At 48.0% G+C, this 20,800-nt stretch overlaps 1 protein-coding gene across 1 annotated transcript in view; it reads right to left on the bottom strand.

Moving 5' to 3' along the window:
• Nucleotides 1-471: 471 nt before the first annotated feature.
• The window catches only part of CCDC102A (coiled-coil domain containing 102A), a 37,295-nt gene continuing 16,966 nt past the window's right edge, over nucleotides 472-20,800 (bottom strand). Inside the window, exons 2-9 of the mRNA XM_081203675.1 lie at nucleotides 19,628-20,555; nucleotides 15,636-15,862; nucleotides 15,432-15,540; nucleotides 14,736-14,852; nucleotides 13,048-13,257; nucleotides 10,928-11,098; nucleotides 9,479-9,582; nucleotides 472-3,115 (exon numbers count right to left, since the gene is read on the bottom strand). Coding sequence (XP_081059801.1) covers nucleotides 2,989-3,115; nucleotides 9,479-9,582; nucleotides 10,928-11,098; nucleotides 13,048-13,257; nucleotides 14,736-14,852; nucleotides 15,432-15,540; nucleotides 15,636-15,862; nucleotides 19,628-20,230 — 1,668 coding nt within the window. The 5' untranslated portion in view covers nucleotides 20,231-20,555 and the 3' untranslated portion in view covers nucleotides 472-2,988. The remainder of the gene's footprint in view (nucleotides 3,116-9,478; nucleotides 9,583-10,927; nucleotides 11,099-13,047; nucleotides 13,258-14,735; nucleotides 14,853-15,431; nucleotides 15,541-15,635; nucleotides 15,863-19,627; nucleotides 20,556-20,800) is intronic.

Raw genomic sequence — 20,800 nt, 5'->3', positions numbered from 1 at the left:
CTCCAGTGAAGGAGAGTCCACCATCTCCCAATGGAGTCCGCTCCACTGTCAAACAGCTCTTATTGTCAGAAAGTTATTCCTAATGTGTCAAGATGAGAAAGGGCAAGGATTAGGTTGCATGTGGCAATAGAAGTGGTCCCCTCCATTAGGGCAAATTGCTCAGAGTTGCAGAGCAAACTCCGAGGCTGGGGTTTTATGAGGTCTGGTGGTGCCTTGTAATTGGTCCTCAAGGTCGGCTGACAGCATTGAGTCAGGCGGAGAGGCTTGTTTGGCAGCCTACAGCAGCCAAATGACGCCATTGAGGGACACAGTCCAGCCTCCTTGTGAACAAAACATAGTCCTGGGGCTCCAGGGAAGTCCTGGGGTCTAGTTGCTGGGAACCTTGCTTTGAGAGATGACAACACATGCACACACCCACCCTTTTATTCTCCAATATCCAACTCTCCCACTGAACTACACCTCATGCAGGCATTTAGTATAAACTCTGTTTTATTATTACAAAAGGTTGACTGAACGGTTGCCGTGCTGTTTGTAAATGATACCTGTCAGAGGCAGCTGTGGCCCCCTGAGCCTCGCCCGGCCCCCTCTCATCACATCAGGATCAGCTCAGTTAAATGAAGGGCCACTCACACTCTGCACCAAACAAATCCAAATTCTGCATTAAGGATGTCCGATTTAGAAACCCAAATCCACCAGCCTGAATTCCTAATGCAAACCACGGGCAGTTCCATGCACTTGATCATTGGATTCCAAGAGTCAGCGTTGCAACCACAAAGTATTTGGAATTCTCAAGCATGGGATGAGGGAACACAGAGAGGGTCCAGAGATGTACAGGCCGGGAAGGAGGGAGCCAAGAAATGGGACCCATACAGGAAAAGCCCAGTCCCACAAGTCCCCCTCAGTCCTTTTCTGCCCTGAGTTTGCCAAACGCAGCCCCAAGAGTTTGTTTAAAGGGTGGGTGGGGGGACAGATGGAGTTAAATGGGAAATTTGACACCAGATGTCAAATTCCACGAAGGCATTACTATCCAGCAGGTCTCCGGGCCTAGAAGCTGAGATGGTCTCCATCCCTTTCAGAATTGCAGAGAAGGCAAAATTTCAGCAGGTGGGGGGTGAGCAGGCTCCCCCTTTATTGCAGTCCACAATGCTATGGCAAGGGGCCTGCAGAACCTGTGAGTTACCAGGCTGAGCGCATCCCATCAGCCCATGTGTGGCCACCCAGCAGGGGCTCCATGTACTCCTGGTTCTGATACACAAACGGGTAGGTTGTCAAGCATCTCCCTGACCATCACACATGACTGATGGATGGTCTTCAGTTGGGTTGTGCTACCTTTTATAAGCAACCTTCTCACGATTTGAACTCATAAAAACACAAGACGTGCCTGCTTTATCGGGTCATCTAGTCTTGTTCTCACAGTGGCCAACCAGATGCCTGAGAGGTAAACTTGAAAGCAGGGACCTGAGCACATGAGCCCTCTCCCGCCCTGTGGTTCCCAGTAACTGGCATTCAGAAGTATTGCTGCATCCAAACGTGGAGGCATGGTGGATCCAACCATAGTAGCTATGGTGGCTAATAGCCATTGATAGCCATCTCCTCCACCAATCTGTCTAATCCTCTTTTAAAGCCAACCAAGTTGGTGGCCATCACTGCATCTCCTGTGGGAGCAAGTTGCATTGTTTAACTCCACATACCTAGGAGCAGAATGCACATGAACTGGCAGAGGGCATTAGGCAGGAACTACTCAGAAATAGGGTGAGGGGGCTGTTACTGCAATACTAATATTAATTAGCCTCCATATAGAGCTTTCAAGTCCTAAAAAGCGCTCCACATATATTATCTTGCAATCCTTGCAACGCCAAAAGGCATGTGAGTGTGATCATCTCCATATTGTAGTCGTTGCACAGAATAAGAGAATTGGAAGCCTGCAGGTTTGTGGTAGAGGTTGTTGTAAATTTGGACTGGAGACTTTCCAGTTTCTTGCTGTTTCTTTTTGTGACACCAGGAAGGCATGGGAGTGAGACCAATAATTGCAGTGCTGGCTGGGATTCCATGGCTATGTCAAGTTTTATAATACAAATCATATACAAATACATAAACACGCACGCACGCACGCGCGCGCGCACACACACACACACACACACACACACACACACACACACACTGGGCAGTCTCAGAGGATGAGCTGCATCTTCAGGGGTGTCTCTCCCTATACCATTGGTCTCTTCCATCACCTTCCCACTAGGTCTTTTATTCAATCATCAGTTCAACTCCTGAGACATGGAAGAACCACTTTGGCAGATGGACCTCAGAGATTTCAACAATGAGATTCCCCCCTCCAATGTGTTGATTTCCCGCTCTGTATCACTCATTATCTCCCTCTATCTGGGTTGAGGTCAGAGGTATTGTGGTTAACTTCCAGAGGAGTGCTGTGTTTGCGGAAACCGTGTCGGTCAGCTGTGGAGAGGCATTAGCTGGACAGGAATTAAGGCCAGAGCAATGGAAGGGTATGAACAAAAATCAAGTCCAATCCTCTGCAATGAAGGATTCTTTTGCCCAATGTGGGGCTTGAACCCACAACCCTGAGATTAGGAGTCTCATGCTCTACTGACTGAGCTATCCCTCAGGTCTAGATGATTCTTGCTTTTTTTTAAAGTATCAGCGATGATTTATGGACTGGAGCTGTAGAGAAAGGGAGCCTTCCATAAAGTTTAGCAACTCCCTCCATGAAATCTCCCCAGGGCCTCTATTTTGCCCCCATCCTAGTCACCAAACCTTTTTGCTGTGGAGACCAGAACATGGAGGCCTGGCTTCCCCTTTCCCAAAGTCTTCCTCACAGCTTCACATTCATTCTCCCTGGGGTTGACAAAAGAAGAGGCCAAAGACCGTTCTGCCCCTCCAGTCACTTGTGCTAAGCCCACAGGCCCTGCCCAGCTCCGCCAGCATCTGGTGTCTCTGTCACAGCCTGGAGTGTCTCTCCAGTGGCAGCTGCTAAGGAACTTGGATCTGCAGGTCTTCGTCTTCATCCAGGTCACTGTTGCCATCGCCAGGGTTGTCAGGGCCAAAGCGTGAACCACGAATCTTCCCAAAAAGGGGGATGTTCTGCTGACGGCGAAGCCTGTCTCAGGAGAAACGAGATTTTTGGCTATTATTATTATTAAACAATAATGATGATGATGATTGGTGGTGGTGTTGCATTAGTGTCCTTCATTCCCATCACCCAGTGGCCTTCAATGTGATACAGTCAATAAAACAGAACAGCGACAGCATATTTCAGCTATCAAATGCCGGGGTAAACAGGAATGTTTGAAGATAGCCCTATATGGGCTATTGGGCCATGCACCCCTTGCACTGGTGCTATGCTGCAACCATGTTCATGGTATGCGCTCCCAGGGGGAGTCCTTTGTGCATGCTTCTCTGTTCCACAGTATATACACAAGTGCAGGATGACCCCTGCCTAGGCATGTAACATCATCTTTGTTCTGAATTTAATGTACATTCCCAAAGAGGAATTCTGTGTAACTCAACAGCTTGATTCGAGGAGGTTTGAACTGTAACTGGTCCAACAAGTACCTTTTTTTTAAGTACCAGGGAATAAACCTTGGTCTGCCCTACACAATGAATGAAGTGGCAGAACATTTGAAATATAGTATAACAGATTGCATCGCTTTGAACTACAAGTAGGGGAATCGCATTTTTAATGCTCCCCCGTTAAAAATCCTCTGCAAGTAGCAAAACAGTATAGCTGGCAAAAGGCCAGGATAGAACCATTCCTGTTGTGCTCATTTTTGATTTGCAGGGCATTTTTTTAATATAAAAGAACACTGTACGTGGTATAGAATTATGTGAGCCCTGCCCCCTCACCCCCTGCAGTCTGAAGTGGTAGCGAACGTTTGACTTCTTTTTCCTGCATGTGCAGATCAGCTCCCATGCCGGCAGATGGAAGCTGCAGTCCAAAATATCTGGAGGGCACCAGGTTAAGAACACAAGTCGAGCCTGCTGGATCAGGCCCACCTAGCCCAGAATCCTGTTTGCACAGTGGCCAACCAGATGCCCCAATGGGACACCTGCAAGTAGGTCCCAACTCTCTCCTCCTGCGATTCCCAGCAAACTGTGGTCAGAGGCATTCAGAGGCTGGGGAAGGAAGGCTGTGGAGGAGACTGAATAATTCATCGATTTCCAACCCCTCCTTTTGCTTTAGCTTAGATATTCAGCAAGAAACTAACCTTTCCCATTAAGGTCTATGAGATATAAATAAATCTATTCCCCCACCCCCAGCTACTGCTTCATGTTTAAACTTCATCCAACTAAGTGGGTGTTACATGCTGATAAAGGCAGATCTGGACAGACCGTCCCTCAGCGGCTCCAAGCAGCACTTAATAGACTTTTGATTAAAGCAAGCAAAGTTCACTCGAAACCCTTTTCAGATTCAGGGTGCTTAACCAACAGCACATTATTGTCTGGAAGCTTTTATCAAGGAGTGGGAAGGCAGACACAGGGGCCTGCGGGCTGAACTTAGACATCTAACACCCCCGTATTCAGTAGTCCAATAATACGCTAATAATATAAACACCACCAGCAATTAGTTGTCTCACGTAATTAGGGCTTTATGTGAGAATTGTTTATATTTGTACGATTCTTATTCTTTGTGTCTGCGTAGAAGAGAACTGTGACCCTTCCCATTTTACAACACAATAGGGAAAGAAAACCTCTCTGTTAGAACTGTTGCTAATCCTGCGCCCTCCTTCCCCCTCCAAAAAACCCCCTTCTGCTACAAATCATGGCTGTTTAATACTGGTGGTGTGATAGGTTGTAAACCAAAGAGAGAAGCAATTACCCAGATGTCCTTTTTAGACAGATGGGACAGTGGTGGAGGAAAGACTGGTGTTAACAAGTGGGTATTGAGGACACATTAGGTGTAGCACCTGTGTATATACAGTGAATCTGGGGAGGTTCTTGGTTTTCTGGTGTAGTGTGGTGAGTTATGAATCAGGGAGCCCCTCGTTCGAATCCTGCCTCTGCCACGAACTCACTGGGTAGCTCTGGGCAAGTTGCCTTCCCTCTGTCTTCGGCTGTAGTCCAAAACCTCTTTGTGCTGGTCTGGTGTTGGATTGGGTAGATGTGCCCCTCTAGCCAGTCCTGCCACCCTCTGCCAGTGTGGAATTTCCTGTTCCAGACACTGAATGTGCAGGATCCTGCCTGTCAGCAGCCTGTGGAGATCCCCAAACCTGGCTGTTGTAGACGAGGGTATAGGCTTGTGCCTTTGCAGCTGTGGATTCACCTGCCCCACACATGGTATCGGATGAGTGACAGGTAGCCATGGCCGTGGGGCTGGGAAACAGCCTTGTAGGCCAGATTAGAAGCTTGGTGAGGTCTAATTTGCCCGCAGGCCAGAGGGCCCCCGTGCCTGCTGTATAACCTAGGTCAAATTGCATGACAGTAGAGTTTTAAAAATAGGAATCAAGAGTCTTGAGGGAAACATAGAGGTCTTTAAGATGCATTTAAAACTCACGGCTGCCTCTGCCCTTCGAACCACCCAGGGGAGGACATTCCTAAGGGGCCAGTGGTGGTGCTACCACTAAGAAGGCCCACTAAAAACCAGCGGATTTTAAACCTCAGTCTGGTCTGCACTTGGGGAGACACTCCCTGTATTGGGTATCCCAGTCCCAAACTGCTTAGGGCTTTACATGTCAACAGAAAGGCCTTGAGCCTGGCTTGGGAGCTAAGAGGCAGGCAGACTCATGACACTGCAGAGGGGTCCCAAGGCTCTGCTTTGGTGGGAACGCGGAAAACGTTTGCTGCTATGAGCAATTTCTGGGACTGGTTTTGGAGGATCCCACAGCTCCTGGAGACTGTAGCCGGTTCCTAGACAGCAGAGCAGCGTCTCAGCCCTTCTGCTCCCTTCATAGGGGGCTTTGTTACCCTTCAGCCTCGCCAGTGAGGCATTCTCAGCATTGTCAGCTCATCCCAGCATTAAATTCCACCCATGGAAATTTATGTGCTGGATTTCCCATCTGAAGCCACGCAGGAGCTCGCAAGGAGGACGCCGCTCCGATAATTCTCTAGGTGCGGCAGCCTCTGACTCCAGTTGCTTTTTACTGGAAAAAGGCATGAATTATTTAAGGAAAGAGGGTGGTGGGCTCGGCGAGGGAGGGGGAGGGAAGGCTCCATTATTCTCGTATGATTTAATGCCAACCTCCCCAATAAAAAGGAGGAGATAAAAATCATCGCTTTCTTTCCTTTCTTTCTTTTAGAGCTCAGCTGCCTCCTCAAAAGCTCTTTGGATCGAGCAGAATCGATTTGTCTGGCAGGCAACCCAGTGTTTTATTGCTAGAGAAACATGCATGCATTTTATTTTTTTTAAAAAAACTTTTTAAAGGCAATAAAATGAAAGTATCTCTTAAAGGTGCTTCACTTAGCATGCCATGGGCCCTCTGACCCTCATGCTTCCATGCTTCTAGATCTCCTTGAGGAAATGGGTGGCGCCCTTGAGACCCCTTTCTCTCCCCCTTGCTGTTCTTCATTCCCACGCAAGGCCCTCCACTCCCTCTAGTGGAAGAGGACAGCATGTGCAAGGGGCCTCTGTCACTCACCTTCCGACTTCTGCTGGTCCAGTGTTTCCAGTTCCTTGGCAATATTCCACTCTTGTAAACGTCTATCAAGTCTCCTTTATGGCCTAACCTCTTGAGGGAAGGAGCTCCAACTCTTTGATCATTTACTGTATCTCCCCTCGCTCTAACTAACCCATTTTTTAAAAAGAACTTGTTGAGAACCCCACAGATTCCATACCATCCAACTTTTTCTAGCGCAAAACTGGGGACGTGGGTCTTCTGGGATGTGCTCCCGGGTGAGTCACTTGACCCGGATCTCACTCTTGTCTTTCCCACCCCCAAAGCACTTGGGGGGGAGCAAGATCTCTCGCAGCCCTGGAAAAAGAGCACAGTGCGAGATCACGGCACCCGAAACGGTTGCCAAGATCTTGCATGAAAAAATGGGCTGTCCCCAGGGCGCTTGGAAGGAATGAGATCCCTGCAATTCAGAAGACAGGAGCTCATTTTGGCCTTTGTAAGAAAACCTGCAGGATCGGGCCAAAGAGTCCCTGAGCGTCATCTTGTCCAATTCACTCTGCTCCCTCCTCTCCCTCTGACCACTCGTCCTTGTCCCCCCCTCAGGCTCTGAGCCTTCTTCCCTTGCAGTTTCCTCAGCTGGTTCTTCCCACCATTCCTCTGTGTCCAACCAGTCTATGATTTCTTCTATGCAAAGTAAAACTGATGAGCAATGCTGGGTCTGTGAGCCCTTTACCAGTCTTGGGGGCACAGGAAAATGCCCAAGCCTGCCAGCCTCTGGAGCCAGCCCCAGACTTCCAAGCGGGCACCTGCAAACAAGCCCTACTCACGTTTATTCCCCCTTTTAAGTGGGGCGAAATACGAGCACCTGAAAATCAAGCGGCTTTCCCCTGCCTTTAGTCATGTATGTTTTGTTTCACAACCAGTGGCAGGGCCAAGCTGATTGCAGAAGCGGCTGCAGCTGTCATTGAGGGCGGTGGTGCCGAGGGAATGTTTTTAAGGGCACAAGGGGAATCGGCCCACCCTAGTATCCACAGGGAGAGTGCAAGGAACCTTGGGGTTGGAACTGACTCAGTGCATTTGACAAGGCCCTAACCGCATGGGTTAAAGGATTGAGTTCCCCCCACATTTAACCTCCCAACCTGCCTCCAGCGAACATGACAGAGAGAAATGGGGCGAGGGTGACCGAAAGCCACCCTCCAGGCTCTGTAGCATCCATCACTGTTCTCTGCTGATCAGGCACGACATTCCTTCCCTCCTCCCACCCTCTCATCCGCAGCCCGCGGCTGACAGGTAAGCTGCTGAGAAACGGATGGCTGCAATTTGAAGAGTTCCCCTTGATGCTCTCTTCCAATTTATCAATGAGATCATTCTCCCACCTGGCTCCCCTTCCCACCCCCTTTCAACCCTTTGATTCAACCTTCCTTTCCTGGAAAGGACTCCCCGCTTCTGCAAGGCCTCCAGGGAGACAACAGTTCGTCCAATTAGTCTTCGAACAGCGCTTAAGAGCTAACGCCCCAGCACTCACTCTCGTTTGCAGTCTAAATTAACCCACAGCTGATTTGCATGTTCTCTTGTGCTCGCAAACTACCAGGAGTTGGTTCAGGAGGATGCTTTTTCTAAAAAGGCAAAGATTTCAACTTCAAATTAGGAACTGGAGGATGCGTGGAACAAATCCAGGAAGGGAGTTAAAAGGCAAAGGATGCTAGTGTGGTTGTTAAAGTTTCGGACTAGGATCTGGGTTCAAATCCCCACTCGGCCAAGAAATTCACTGGGTTGCCTTGGGCCAGTCATGTGCTCTCAGCCTAACCTACCTCACAGGGTTGTTGTGAGGTTGAAATGCGGAGGAGGAGAACTGTGAGCTCTTTGGAGGAGAGAAGGTGGGATACAAATGTAAGGAATAATAATGCAGCCATCTGCAACAGACTGTCCTTCAGATGCTTTGGACTGCAGCTCCCATCAACCCCAGCCAGCTGATGTAATCCAAAACATCTGGAGGGCACCTGGTTAGAGAAAGCTGTGTAAAGCCATCGGAGGCAAGGAGAGAGCAGAGCTGAGACAGCCATGAATCCACTGGATCCTAAACTGGTTCAGTGAGCAAGAGGTTGTATTGGGGTCTGCTCGGTGTGCCTGACGGAGGTTAGGATTGTGCTTGCAGCCACCTAAAGCAGTTTGCTAATCCAGGAAGTCTGTGTTTCTGTTGTCCATTCATTCTGCCTTTATGGATCACCCTGTTACCAGCCCTGGATTATGCAATCTGAACCACAGCATGCAACGAACAGAGAGCAAGCGCATCAGAGAGCAGAGAGAAAAGTGTGGGGAGAACAAATAGCCAAAGACCACTCAAGTAAGTGAGCCAAGCTAGATGCTGCAGAAGAAAGCCACCCCTGCCTCCAGGCACACAGGAGGAAGGTGCCACTCAATTTCTCTACCCTGGGCATACCCAAATGAAGAAGATGTGATGCATGTCCAGCAATAAATTATTTTGACTTTTCTCTGCAGCAGCTTCCTAAAGAGGCAAGCCTTTCTAAAACACTTAAAAGTGGCATGCCTCTTCAAGAGCTGCTGCAGAGAAAACCTCAAAAGAAAAACTGGCTGCGTACGCAGCATCTTTACTCGTGCACAGATGAATACTTTGGGTTTTGCAACCGGCTGTGCCACCTGATGTCACAGTCATCAAACAACGAATGTGTATGTGTAAAATAAACAGCCCACAGTGCAAAAGCGGAAGACAACTTTGCAGGGATGGAATTTCATTCCCCCGCCCCAAATACTCTGCCTCTAAATACATCAATCCCCAAGTACTGTAGATCCACCGCTTGCTTTATCATGCCCATCACATCGTTCTAGTCCCTTTCCCTCCATCCCTGAGCTCATCTCTCACCTTCCCTAGCCTGATCTTTGCTTCCCCCTACCTGGACTGCAGGTGCTCCAGCTGAACTTGGAGGTTCTCACTTTGCTCTGTTTGCTCATCAAGCGACCTCTGCAATTTCCGTGCCTGGTTGTGGGCCTCGTCAAGCTGCAGAGCAGACAGAAACACAAGAGAAGTGAGGGCAGCAACCCAGCCGGGGAAGGTGGAGTTGAACCCTCACCACCAACACGCTTTTTGCCTTATTGTCAGCCAGACAGCAGCAGCTCTTAAGTCTTAAGTTGGATGCTAGAATCAGCAGCACACAAGCCATAGTGGTAATTTACACACACCTTGTGTGCAGTTTGATCTTGCTCTGACACAGCTCTCGCTCCCAAAAAGGCAATCAGCTGTTTGGTTTTGAAATACTGCTTGCCTCTTCAGAAGCGGTAGCTTGTGCACAGGTAATTCAAATGAATTTTGGGCTCAACACACAGTGTCCTCTAACACAAGTACATTGTTTTTTGGGGGACTGGGTTCTGGGAAAGGTCCAATCCATCTTCACTTATCTCCATACCTTGCAACAAGGCCAGTACCAAGCAGAATGCAGAACCCCGCAGCCACGTCTGCCAGCCTGCCAGTTCCTTGATATCCTCCCCTCCCATCATCCTTGCAGTTCCAGGCAGCCAGCAAAAAGCAGAAGGGATTACCAAACTGCAAGGCTGTGTTTGGATTAGTTGTGGGTCACCAAGCTGTGCAAGCCCAGCTTGCGATAAAACAGCCATGCAGACAAATGGGCAATAGGAAAAGCCAAGAATTTTTTTTTACTCTTATATGACTTTTCACAATTGGGCATATATTGAGTCCGATCACTGGTATATTTTTGCTCTGGCTGGTAGCCCTAACCCTGAGATCTCAGACAGAGGACCCTTCCCCAGCCATAGCTGGAGATGTCAGGGATTGAACCTGGGACCTTTCACATGCAAAAGCACATGCTCCACCACTGAGCCAAGCCCTTCTCCACACAGATCATGCAAAATGTGGCATACAAAGGCACATAACTGCATCATTTCGAAAGCTGTAATCCAGAACATCTGGAGGGGACACCCAGGCTGGGGAAGGATGATTTCTACCAATCCAGCTACTCAAATTGAGGGTAACCCTAAGCAAATCACTTCCCTGGGCTTGTGAGGTAATAGACATTATCTTAAAATATGCCAGGCTCCATAGGAATTTAGAGTTTCAAAAGCCATGCCCTGAATAGTACCCAGATTTGAGCAAGGAGGAACTGATGCTGCTGTGTTAGTGTTGAAATATGCAGGCCTGTCCAGATGAAACAGCCTGTGCTGTCATCATATAGGGACAACAGCAGGAGGACGAGGTGGGTGGGGAGTTGAGTGGAAGAACAGAAGCAGGTCCCAAACCATCTTGGAATGGTGAACACCTGTTCCCCAGAGTAGAAGAAGCTGCAGGGTCAGGGAAAGGGGATACAAGCGTGGAAGGTGCAAAGGGTTACCTCGTCCTCTGCCTGGGCCAGCTCCTTCTTCAGCTCCTCGACTCGCAGGCGCAGCTTCTTCACCTCGCCCTCGTGCTGCTCCACCCGGCGGTTCGCGTGGGCCAGCTCGGCCATCTTCTCCTGGCACTGCTTCTTCATCTTGGCGTGGACATGTTTCAGGTCGGCCAGTTCCTGTGGGAGGGAACGGCGGTGAGGGAGTACTCAACCTTCTCTGAGTAAGGAAGCCTGCTGCTGAGGGTGTGTTTTGCATGTGTTACAAAAATTAGTGCCACTTTGCCTAGTCTCCCCGGCCCCACCCCCACATTTTAAAGGCAAAAGTGGTGGTTTCTACTCTTGTGCCACCTTCAAAGAGGAGGTGCAATTTGTGTGTTTTATACTTAAGGATCTCTGAGCATCACCCCCCAAACTATCAGTATTTTGCAAGAGGAGTTTACTTGCATATTGGAAATACGAGTTGTTGGGTTTTTTGCAGTTAGGGAAGTGATGAGGAAACGCATTAAAAAGCATGGGATAACCATCGATTGTTTGGAAGACGTGTAACCTTTCTGCAAACAAATTCAACCAAAAGTGCCAATATTGTATAGTGGTACCTCGGGTTACAAATGCTTCAGGTTACAGACACTTCAGGTTACAGACTCCACTAACCCAGAAATAGTACCTCGGGTTAAGAACTTTGCTTCAGGATGAGAACAGAAATTGTGTGGTGGCGGCGCGGCAGCAGCAGCAGCGGGAGGCCCCATTAACTAAAGTGGTACCTCAGTTTCATGTTAAGAACGGACCTGCAGAACGAATTAAGTTCTTAACCCGAGGTACCACTGTATAAACCTCTGTGCAAGGTTTGTGAAATTAAATCTGGACAAATGCTCAATAAACAGGTCATCTGGAGGAGTCCTGAGTGTCTCTTACTGAGCTCCTATTCTGCACAGAAAAACAACAACCAAAGAGTCTGTGGCAACTTAAAAGATGAACAGATTTAATGAGGCACCTGTTTATGCCACAAGACTCTTGTGTCAGCTTTTCTCCAGAGATGTTTAGGGTTGCAACTCCCATCGGTCTCATTCAGTGCTACAGATGGGAATTTTAGTGCAAAGCATCTCCGGAGGGCAGCAGCCTGGGGAAGGCTGCTCTATATTGTTTTTGCTGCAACAGAGTAAGGCAGCAGCCCTGTGGAGATTACTTTGAACTGGTTTTCTATCTCTGTCTCTGGCAATGGAAAGGGTTGGCTGCCCCCTGGTGTTGACTATCAGAAAGCAACCTTCAATGCGCCTCTTAAAATAAACCCCATCTGCCTTCATAGAATCATAGAATTGTAGAATTGGAAGGGAACACAAGGGTCATCTAGTCCAACCCCCCTGCAATGCAGGAATCTTTTTGCCCAGTGTGGGACTCGAATCCACAACTCTGAGATTAAGAGTCTCATGCTCTACTTGGCTTGGCTCCTCTTTGTTTGAGTGTTTCTGCCTGGCTGAAATATGTCTCCGAACTCCGATAATATTCTTCCGTGTCTGGATGGAGAACAGAAATGCGTGGGTGTGGGTGCAAAAATCTTTAGAAAAAATACCTGGCATGGAGAAGGAAATAAAAACAGTCCAGCATGCTCAGGGGGCAGCAGAATACTGACTTGTGTGTGAAATGGAATGGACGATGATGAAGAAGAAGAGTTTGGATTTGGTATCCCACTTTATCACTACCCGAAGGAGTCTCAAAGCGGCTAACATTCTCCTTTCCCTTCCTCCCCCACAACAAACACTCTGTGAGGTGAGTGGGGCTGAGAGACTTCAGAGAAGTGTGACTAGCCCAAGGTCACCCAGCAGCTACATGTGGAGGAGCGAGGACGCGAACCCGGTTCCCCAGATTACGAGTCTACAGCTCTTAACTACTACACCATCCTGGAAGAACACATAGCTGACAGGCTGGAACACAAGAACAGAAGAGCTCCATGCTGCAGTGCTTTGCTGTGGGTCCCAGTTATTTATTTAGGAACGTCACAGCTGAGTAAAGCAGCAGTGAGATCAGCTTCTTGCAGTGTCCAAAGGTCAGCGTTGACAAGTGAGGTTCCCTGAGGTCTGAAATACTACCTTCCGCCCCAGGGTGATCTCCCTCCCTTAAGCTTATGTCACCTTGTTCTTCTCAAACAGCTCCGCTTGGATGGTCTTGAAATCGGTGTCGAGGGCGCTGACCGTCTGCCTCCTCTTCCGGGCCAGAACCTCCTCCACATCCTCAATCTGCGCCCGCAGCTTCTTGTTCTCTCGCTCCAGGTTAAGCTTCTCTGTCTCCAGGCGCTCGCGCTTGCCCCATTCCGCCGCGTTCTCGGCCTGCAGCCGCTCCATCTTTGGGGAAAGGAAGGTGTAAGGGGATCAGCCTTGCTGCTGGAAAGATGTCTGCGGAACCAGCTTCTCCATTATTTAATTTGTTAGTCACTCTTTTTCTTTTTTCGCCATGGTGACTCAACGAGACGTACAAAATGAACCAAACATACATAACATTAAAACCAAGGGAAAAAAATTACATTAGAAAAATCCCACCCATTCTAAGAGGACATAGATAATTAAAAGCCAAAGGCCTTGTTAAAAAGGAATGTTTTCTCATGGTGCCTGAAAATATGTAACAATGGCGCAAAAAGAGACTTCTTGGAGAGAGCATTCCACAAGCGGGAAGTCACCACTCAAAAGGCCCGTTCCCCAAGTTGCCACCTTCTGGCCTTCTGTGGAGGGGGCACATGAAGATAACGACTGCAAGGTCCTGGTCAGTTCGTTAGACTACCCATGGGGCATTAGTAGCCAGTGCAAAAGAGCAAGCTGAACAGGCTGTCTGATGTCTCCAGATGCCTGGGAGAACAGGAATGTCTTTGTCTGCCATCTAAAAGTGGACAATGCTGGCATTAGCTGGGCCTCCTTGGCAAGAATATTCCACAGCCAAGGGGCCACCAGTGAAAAGGTCTGTACTTCCACTGTCTGAACAGAACACATATCAAGGAGGCTATAATTATATATATAATCCAATAAAGCCATGTGTGATGTGCAAATCTGTGTTGCTGCAAGGGTTACTGAGATGGACACAGGAAGTTTTCCAAAGGTGGAGACTTTGGTTCTACCTAGGCAAATGCTGGCTACTCTGCTTGGAGAGCCGCTGCCAAGATCTTTTCCAGCTGAGCAATCCGAAATCTTCTGAAGCGGAAGTGCCAGGAAGTCTCTTCCAACTCTATGATTCTATGATTCTATGAAGTTAACCTGGGACTTTCTATCTACAAAGGATGCTCCTCCACCCCCCTTTCTGCGACTTTGCCATTTGGGGCAGCCCAGTGTCTCAGTGACATCTCTTCCAAGCTGTGTGTGGACCAACAAGGCAACTTAACACTGGCCGCCTGCAACCAAGTCTGAAGTCAAACACCACGGCAAACAAACAAACAAATCACCACGTCTGCCTCAGAATTTGAACTCCCATCTCCAGATGTCAAAAGGAACAAGTTTGAAAGCTTTTGTACTAGCAGAGCCACAAAAGAAATGTTTGGAGCTCAGTTTATTTATTTATTATATTTATATTATGCCTTTTCCTCAAAAGCGTTCAAGGTGGTGTACATGGTCCTCTCCCTTCCGTATTTTCTCTTCACAACAACCCTGTGAGGTAGGTTAGGCAGGCTGAGAGGCACTGACTGGCCCGCCCAAGGTCATACCCAGTGAACTTCATGGCTGAGTAGGGATCCGAACCCTGATCTCCCATGTTCTTGTCCGACACTCTAAGCACTACACCACACTTTAGTGGGGCAACTAAGTGAGCAATGGGGAAACAACTTCCCCCTAATTCTCACCTCTGATCGCAACTCAGCTAATTTCTTGTCCATACTTGATCGAGCCCCCAGTTCGTCTTCCAGATCCTCAGAGATGCGCCCCAACTCGTCTTGGTGGATCTCCTTGAGAATGTTCAGCTGTAGAGAGATTGAAAAGAGAAGTTGGAAATTACCTCTGGTGTCTGTGGGGAAAATCAATAGCAGCACTTTAAAGGCCGGAGAACAGACTTCTGCCACATTAAGAGCAGGGGCATGCAGGGAGCTGCTGTGTTGATAAGAAAATCTCCTGCAGTTCTCCAATGTTTCAGAACCCCCCCCCCGTGCTCATATTTATACATTTCCCCCCACATTTAAAAAACGTTTTAAAAAGAATTTGCTTTAAAATGTAGATTTGCAGGAGTGGCTGCATGAGGGCACTTTCTCAAGAATGATGACTCAGGAGAGGGTGATAGTAGAAAATCACTGTTTAGGGCTTTAAAGGTCAGCACCAACACTTTGAATTGTGCTTGGAATGTACTGGGAGTCAGTGTAGGTCTTCCAGAACTGGTGTTATGTGGTCTCAGCGGTCACTCCCAGTCACCAGTGTAGCTGCTGCCAACTGCTGGAACAATGCAATTCCAGTTTAGCTATGAGTTTCCTGCAGGGGACTGTGCCAGCCCTACCTAGAGATGCCACTGAGGTCTGAACCTGGCGCCTTCTGCTACAGATCTTGCCCACCTGCTTCAACACCTCCTGCTTGTTCTTGTTCAGCTCCTCATACTTGACCTTCCACTGGCTCAGCTCCCCTTCCAGCTTCTCAATGTTCTTGCTGAGGGACAGCTTGTCCCTGAAAGAGACAACAACAACACAAAGGGCAAGGCTGAGGGCCACACTCTGGGCGCATCCTCAGCAAGCGAGGGGGGTGGCACAGGCAGCACTCACTCCCGCTCCTTGAGCAGCACTTTCTGGGATTCGTCCAGCCTCAGCTTCAGGGCCGTGATCTTGGTGGCGTCCTCCTCGATGACGGAGACATCCTCCCAGAGCAGCCGGCTCCTCTCCTGCCGGGCGAAAGATGAGCGGACGCTGACCGTGCTCCGCTGGTCCCAGCACTCCTGCCCTTCTTGCTTGCTCTTCAGGAGGTTCTCCATCAGCTCAAACTCCTGTAGCGACTGCGGATAAGAAGAGGTCACAAATGCCAAAGTCAGGCCTGTCTACAGACTCATGGTATGCTCAGGTGTGGTCCGTTGTTCTGGCCGAGAAATTGACTTGCCAGGTCAGGGCAGCCAGAGGCAAGGCGAGTACTTTATCCTTCTATAGCACATGCATCCCCAGGGTGGATAAAAATCAATGATTTTTTTTAAAAAAAACAACCACAAAATTGGATTTTTAAAATTTACATTGGATTTTTTTAAAAAAAAAATACATTGGATTTTTAAAATAAAATGCTTTTGGAGGAAAAATCTTTCTAACTATACTGTAGTTTTCTATTTAAGATACCTTATTGTCCAAAGGCTATTCATCAGTAAATAAGGATTTGTTTTAAGTTTTTTATGTGTGCTAAAACTCATTCTAAGTTTTTTCTTTAAATGTTTAACACATCAGTTAACAAACATGGGTACATATGCTATAATGTTACTGTTTTACTTAAATAAATTGTTTAAATTGTTATTACGGAAATGATTATATTTCTTTCCAATAAGGTGCAGCAGAAAAGTTGTCCAAATGTATACAGTTAACTTATTAAACCTCACAACAATTTCATAATTATCTGTCTATGTATTTCTTATAGTATAACCAAATCAGTAATTTTTGACATAACTGTAAAAACTACTCTGAAAATTTATTATTCCAAAAATAAAACCTTTATCTGGTTTAAATATTAAGATTATACTACCAAGAATGAGTTTTTCTGTAAAAAAAAGAAAAAGATTTAAATCAAGTCTTACTGACTAGTAATTTAAATCGTGATTTAAATCGATTTGATTTAAATCAAATCCACCCTGTTCATTCCCCATATGAGATGTGATGGTCAATCGAGACAACCTCAGACCCACGGAAGCAGAGACCTACTGGATCAGAGACTGTAACATGTATTATAAACAGGCTCTAAAACGTTGTGCTTTTTTCTCAATACAGATGAGAGACTAGCTGCAATTGTTTTTTGCGTTTCAAATTATGTTTATTATATGTGAAAAAGCAATAAAATGCTTTTTTGAAATGACAAAGTCACACAGGGCTTGACAGCTGATTACCAGAGTGCAGGTTTCGACTCCCACTCTCACCTTACCCTGAGGACAACCCTGGATTACGGCTAAGCCTGTGGGTGGCTTAGCGGCAACCCTGGCCAGGAATGCACCACTAACTCCAGGGCTGGAACATCAGAGCTCGCTCTCCTCAGGGAAAAGCTGCTTCCACCTCTCTGAGAAGTGTCTATGAGTGAGCGGAACTTGTTTTAGTCCTCCAAATCGATGCGTTCTGGAAAAGCGAGGCTTGCATAGCAGGATTTCTGCTCTAGACATGCACAGCAAGGTGAAACACACAAGTAAAACAGGATATGGGCAGATATTAATGATCGCTTCATGATCTTATAATGGCTTTTACTTAGTTGGCAGTTTATAAACAAAGCAAAACAATGTGCATGGGAGAAACTGGAGGGGGCTATTATGATTTTTCTACTGAATGTTGCCAGTTGCCAGGAATTTCACTAACTAATGCTATGCTAGTACGGCCTTTGCCAACCTGGCGCCCTCCACATAGGCGCCGACTCCATGGGGCTTGAGGGGGCTCGAGCCCCCTCAAAAAAAATTTTGGGGGGGCTCAGCCCCCCCAATAATCTCGGGCGGGCGCCCTTCCAGCAGAGCGCCGCCGCCGTCCCCCGCCTCCTCCCCACCTGCTCCTTCGCCAGCCAGCCAGCCGCGCGCCCTAATCGGAGAGCCCCGGCCGGAAATCCCGCGAGAACAGGGGAATCCCGACTGGCCACACCTCCCAGCCAGCCAATCGGCTGGCTGGGGGGGCGTGGCTTGCCCTATTTAGGGCCGGAGCCACTTTATTTGCATATTCATGAGCTTATTTATTATTCATGAGCTTTCCCGGGCCCCCCCAATATTTTTTCTAAGTCCGCGTCCCTGGCCCTCCAGATGTTTTGGACTGCAGTTGCCATCAGCAGTGTATCCTTTAGGTATATGTTTATTGTTGCAAAGTGACATACATACAAACAAACTGACAATGCCCATCAGATCAGGGGCCATTACTTATCTATAATTTCTCGTGTAAAACACAGAAAAAGCATTTGCTTGCAAACAGCTGCTTCTGTGCTATTGGCTGAACTGCTGTGATGTCACAGAATATTCACGAACATTCTATCTACAAAGAAGGAATCATTGAACTTGAAAGTGTTGAAATTCTGTAAAGGAATAAAAATTTGCTAGGAGGGAAAACTTAACACAGAATCTATGTGCTGCAAAACAAAACAATGGCGAGTGAAGCTATGCAAGAAAGAGAGAGAACCTAAGGATTATTTCTGGTATTTCACACAATGACTGGAGGATTGCCTGAACTAGGCAATTTACTGGTACTCAATGAAACCTGCCAAATCGTCGTCTAAGAGTGTTTAGTATAAACATAACGAAATGTGAAGGTGAATGAGTTGCCTATTAGCCCTGATTGCAACTCTCTGCCCAAAGTGCTGTGCTTGGCCAGTAAAGCCAAGACACCACAGAGCGATTCCATCGTCCTAGAGCACAGGCAACAGGGAGGAGTTTAGCAAATTGTAACTACTCTGAAGACGACAAATTGCTCTACCCTCTATATTCTGCATATGTGAAATTATCTTCTCAGCCATCAGTTCCCATCGGCCTCTGCCTTTGAGTCCAAGCAATTTCCTTTTGATGTGCACCAGCTGGCTCTTTATGGGAGCCAAAATTCCCATCCCTGCACTTTCTCACAGCAAAACGCCTCATTCTTTTGCATTTCAGTTGCTTTGTAAAAGCCTCCTCATCCCCCCCAAAATATTCAGTTTTGGGGGGGAGGGAACAAAAAGGCCAGACAGACGTTCAAGGCAAGCAATTCAAGGCAAGGCATCTAGAAGATTGATAAAAACCAAAGACAAATGAGGGTCTGCAAAGACCTTTCTCTGGCTTTCTGTGAAAATGCTGGGTTTTTAGAACCCCCAAAGAAATTTGTACACCCACAAAAATGTCTTGCTCTACTTGCTTGTATTTCAGTAAATCAAGATATAAAACAGGAAAAGTATGTGGATACCAGAAGTTGGTGTGGCTTGTTGTGCTAAACAAGAGGAAGTAAACTGACAGGTTAAATGATTGCTGACAATTATCCTGCCTGGCCCCACTTTCCATGCGACCTCCTCAAGGCCTCCCTGTCATGCATGGAGAAGATTGCCACCTTTTAAAACAGCCCTTGCACCTTAAATATGCAGAATGCAGTTAACTGAAGCTGTTCCTGGCACTGAAATAACTGGTGCGAAAAGCTCCACCTGTTCAAGTTCTGAATTCCAGGCTATTTATTGAGAATTGCTCACAAGGAACTTTGGCAAGGTTGTGCAGTTGAAACTTTGGACTTGCTTGGTGCAATTACTGGGGCACGAGATAAACACACAGGCCTTTCCCCTAACCCTACAATGACTGTTCTCCCCTATAAGTAAATAAGTCATCTCTTTCTTCACAACCATGAGGTCTGGAACCCTGATTTGTTTTCAGTGGAAGGGCTGCAGTTCAGGGACAGAGCATCTTGCGCCATGCGCAAGAGGTCCGAGGTTCAACCCCCAGTCAGGGCTGGGAGACACTCTCACTTGAAATCCCAGAGTGTGGATAATATTGTACGAGATGGACCAAATGGATTGGTATGAGGCAGCTTCCTCTATCCCTACAAGTCCTCCATATGAAGGAGGCCACTTGTGCCCCGATCCCCCTACTTACCTTGTTTTTCGGCAGCCTCTCAGAGCCCACATCCCGCACAGGCTCCTGCTCTGGGGAGGCCTCACTCTCCTTCTCGGATGCGACCCGGTTGTCCAGCTCCTTCTCCTTCTCCCCTTTGCCCTCTCCCTTCAGCCGGGCCACCTCTTTGCCCAGCTGCTCGTTCTCATTCAGCACCTCCTGCCTCTCCCGCCTCAGGCTGGTCAGCTCCTTGGTCAGGGTCTCCAGTTTCTGGCGCAGCTGGCGCACCTCCTCTCGGGCCTTGTTGCGCTCAGCGCGCACCTTGCTCCACTTCTCCCGCCAATTGGCGGTGCAGTCTGACCACCAGCGCATCGTCTTCTCCATCTGGGCGGCTCTGGCCCGCGCTTCCTCCAGCTCCCGCAAGCGCAGCTCCTCCCGGCTCTCCCAGTCACCGTCCAGGCAGCCGGCGCTCAGCAAGGGGAGCTGTGGAGGGGGGCCGGGCGAAGGGGTGCCACTCTTTGGGGTGGCAGGCAGGGAATCGGAGAGGCTCATCCTTTCGGGCTGAGGGCTGCCCAGGATATTGAGCAGGCTGCTCTTGGAGAGCTGGGGTGAATCAGCCAAGTGGGAGTTGGCGTTCTGGCTCATTTCGTGTCTGGGACGTGGTCTCAGGTTAATGGCAGCCACCTGGCCTGTTCAAGAGGTGTATGGCGAGGGAGCAGAAGCCGCCATTTTGCTCCCCAGCAAGAGTTGTTTTCTTCTTTGCCCCAAGGAATTCCTCAACTGTACACACTCAGGCCAGCATGACCGAGGCCTCACCACCTTCCCTCTCCAAAAATCACCTCATAGAAAGCCAAGCATGTTGGAGCCAGACGTCCAAAGAGAATGTTATTGATGCTTCTGGGCTGAAAGATAACTCTGGCTCCCTCTCAGTGAGTCCAGTGTCGCTGTGGAAACCAGCAGATAGAGAGACCTAAATAAATAAGAAAAAGGAATTAAAACAGAATCTACTATTGTGGCCTAAAACACAAGCAATTCTCAGTTGCAGCCTTTCACCATTTGTTATTGCTTCTGCTTTTTTTAAGGGAGGAAAAAATATTACAAATCCGCAGGAACATGCCTTATACTGAGTCAGACCATTGGGTCTGTGGAACTTGCGCACGGCTGCATGTGACATCCTTAGCTCTGGTTTTCATTACAGTCTTCCATCACAATGGA

The sequence above is a fragment of the Podarcis bocagei genome (genome assembly GCF_964188305.1).
Source record: "Podarcis bocagei genome assembly, chromosome: 7".
NCBI classification, from domain to species: Eukaryota; Metazoa; Chordata; class Lepidosauria; order Squamata; family Lacertidae; genus Podarcis; species Podarcis bocagei.
This window is presented reverse-complemented; position numbering and strand designations above follow the sequence as displayed.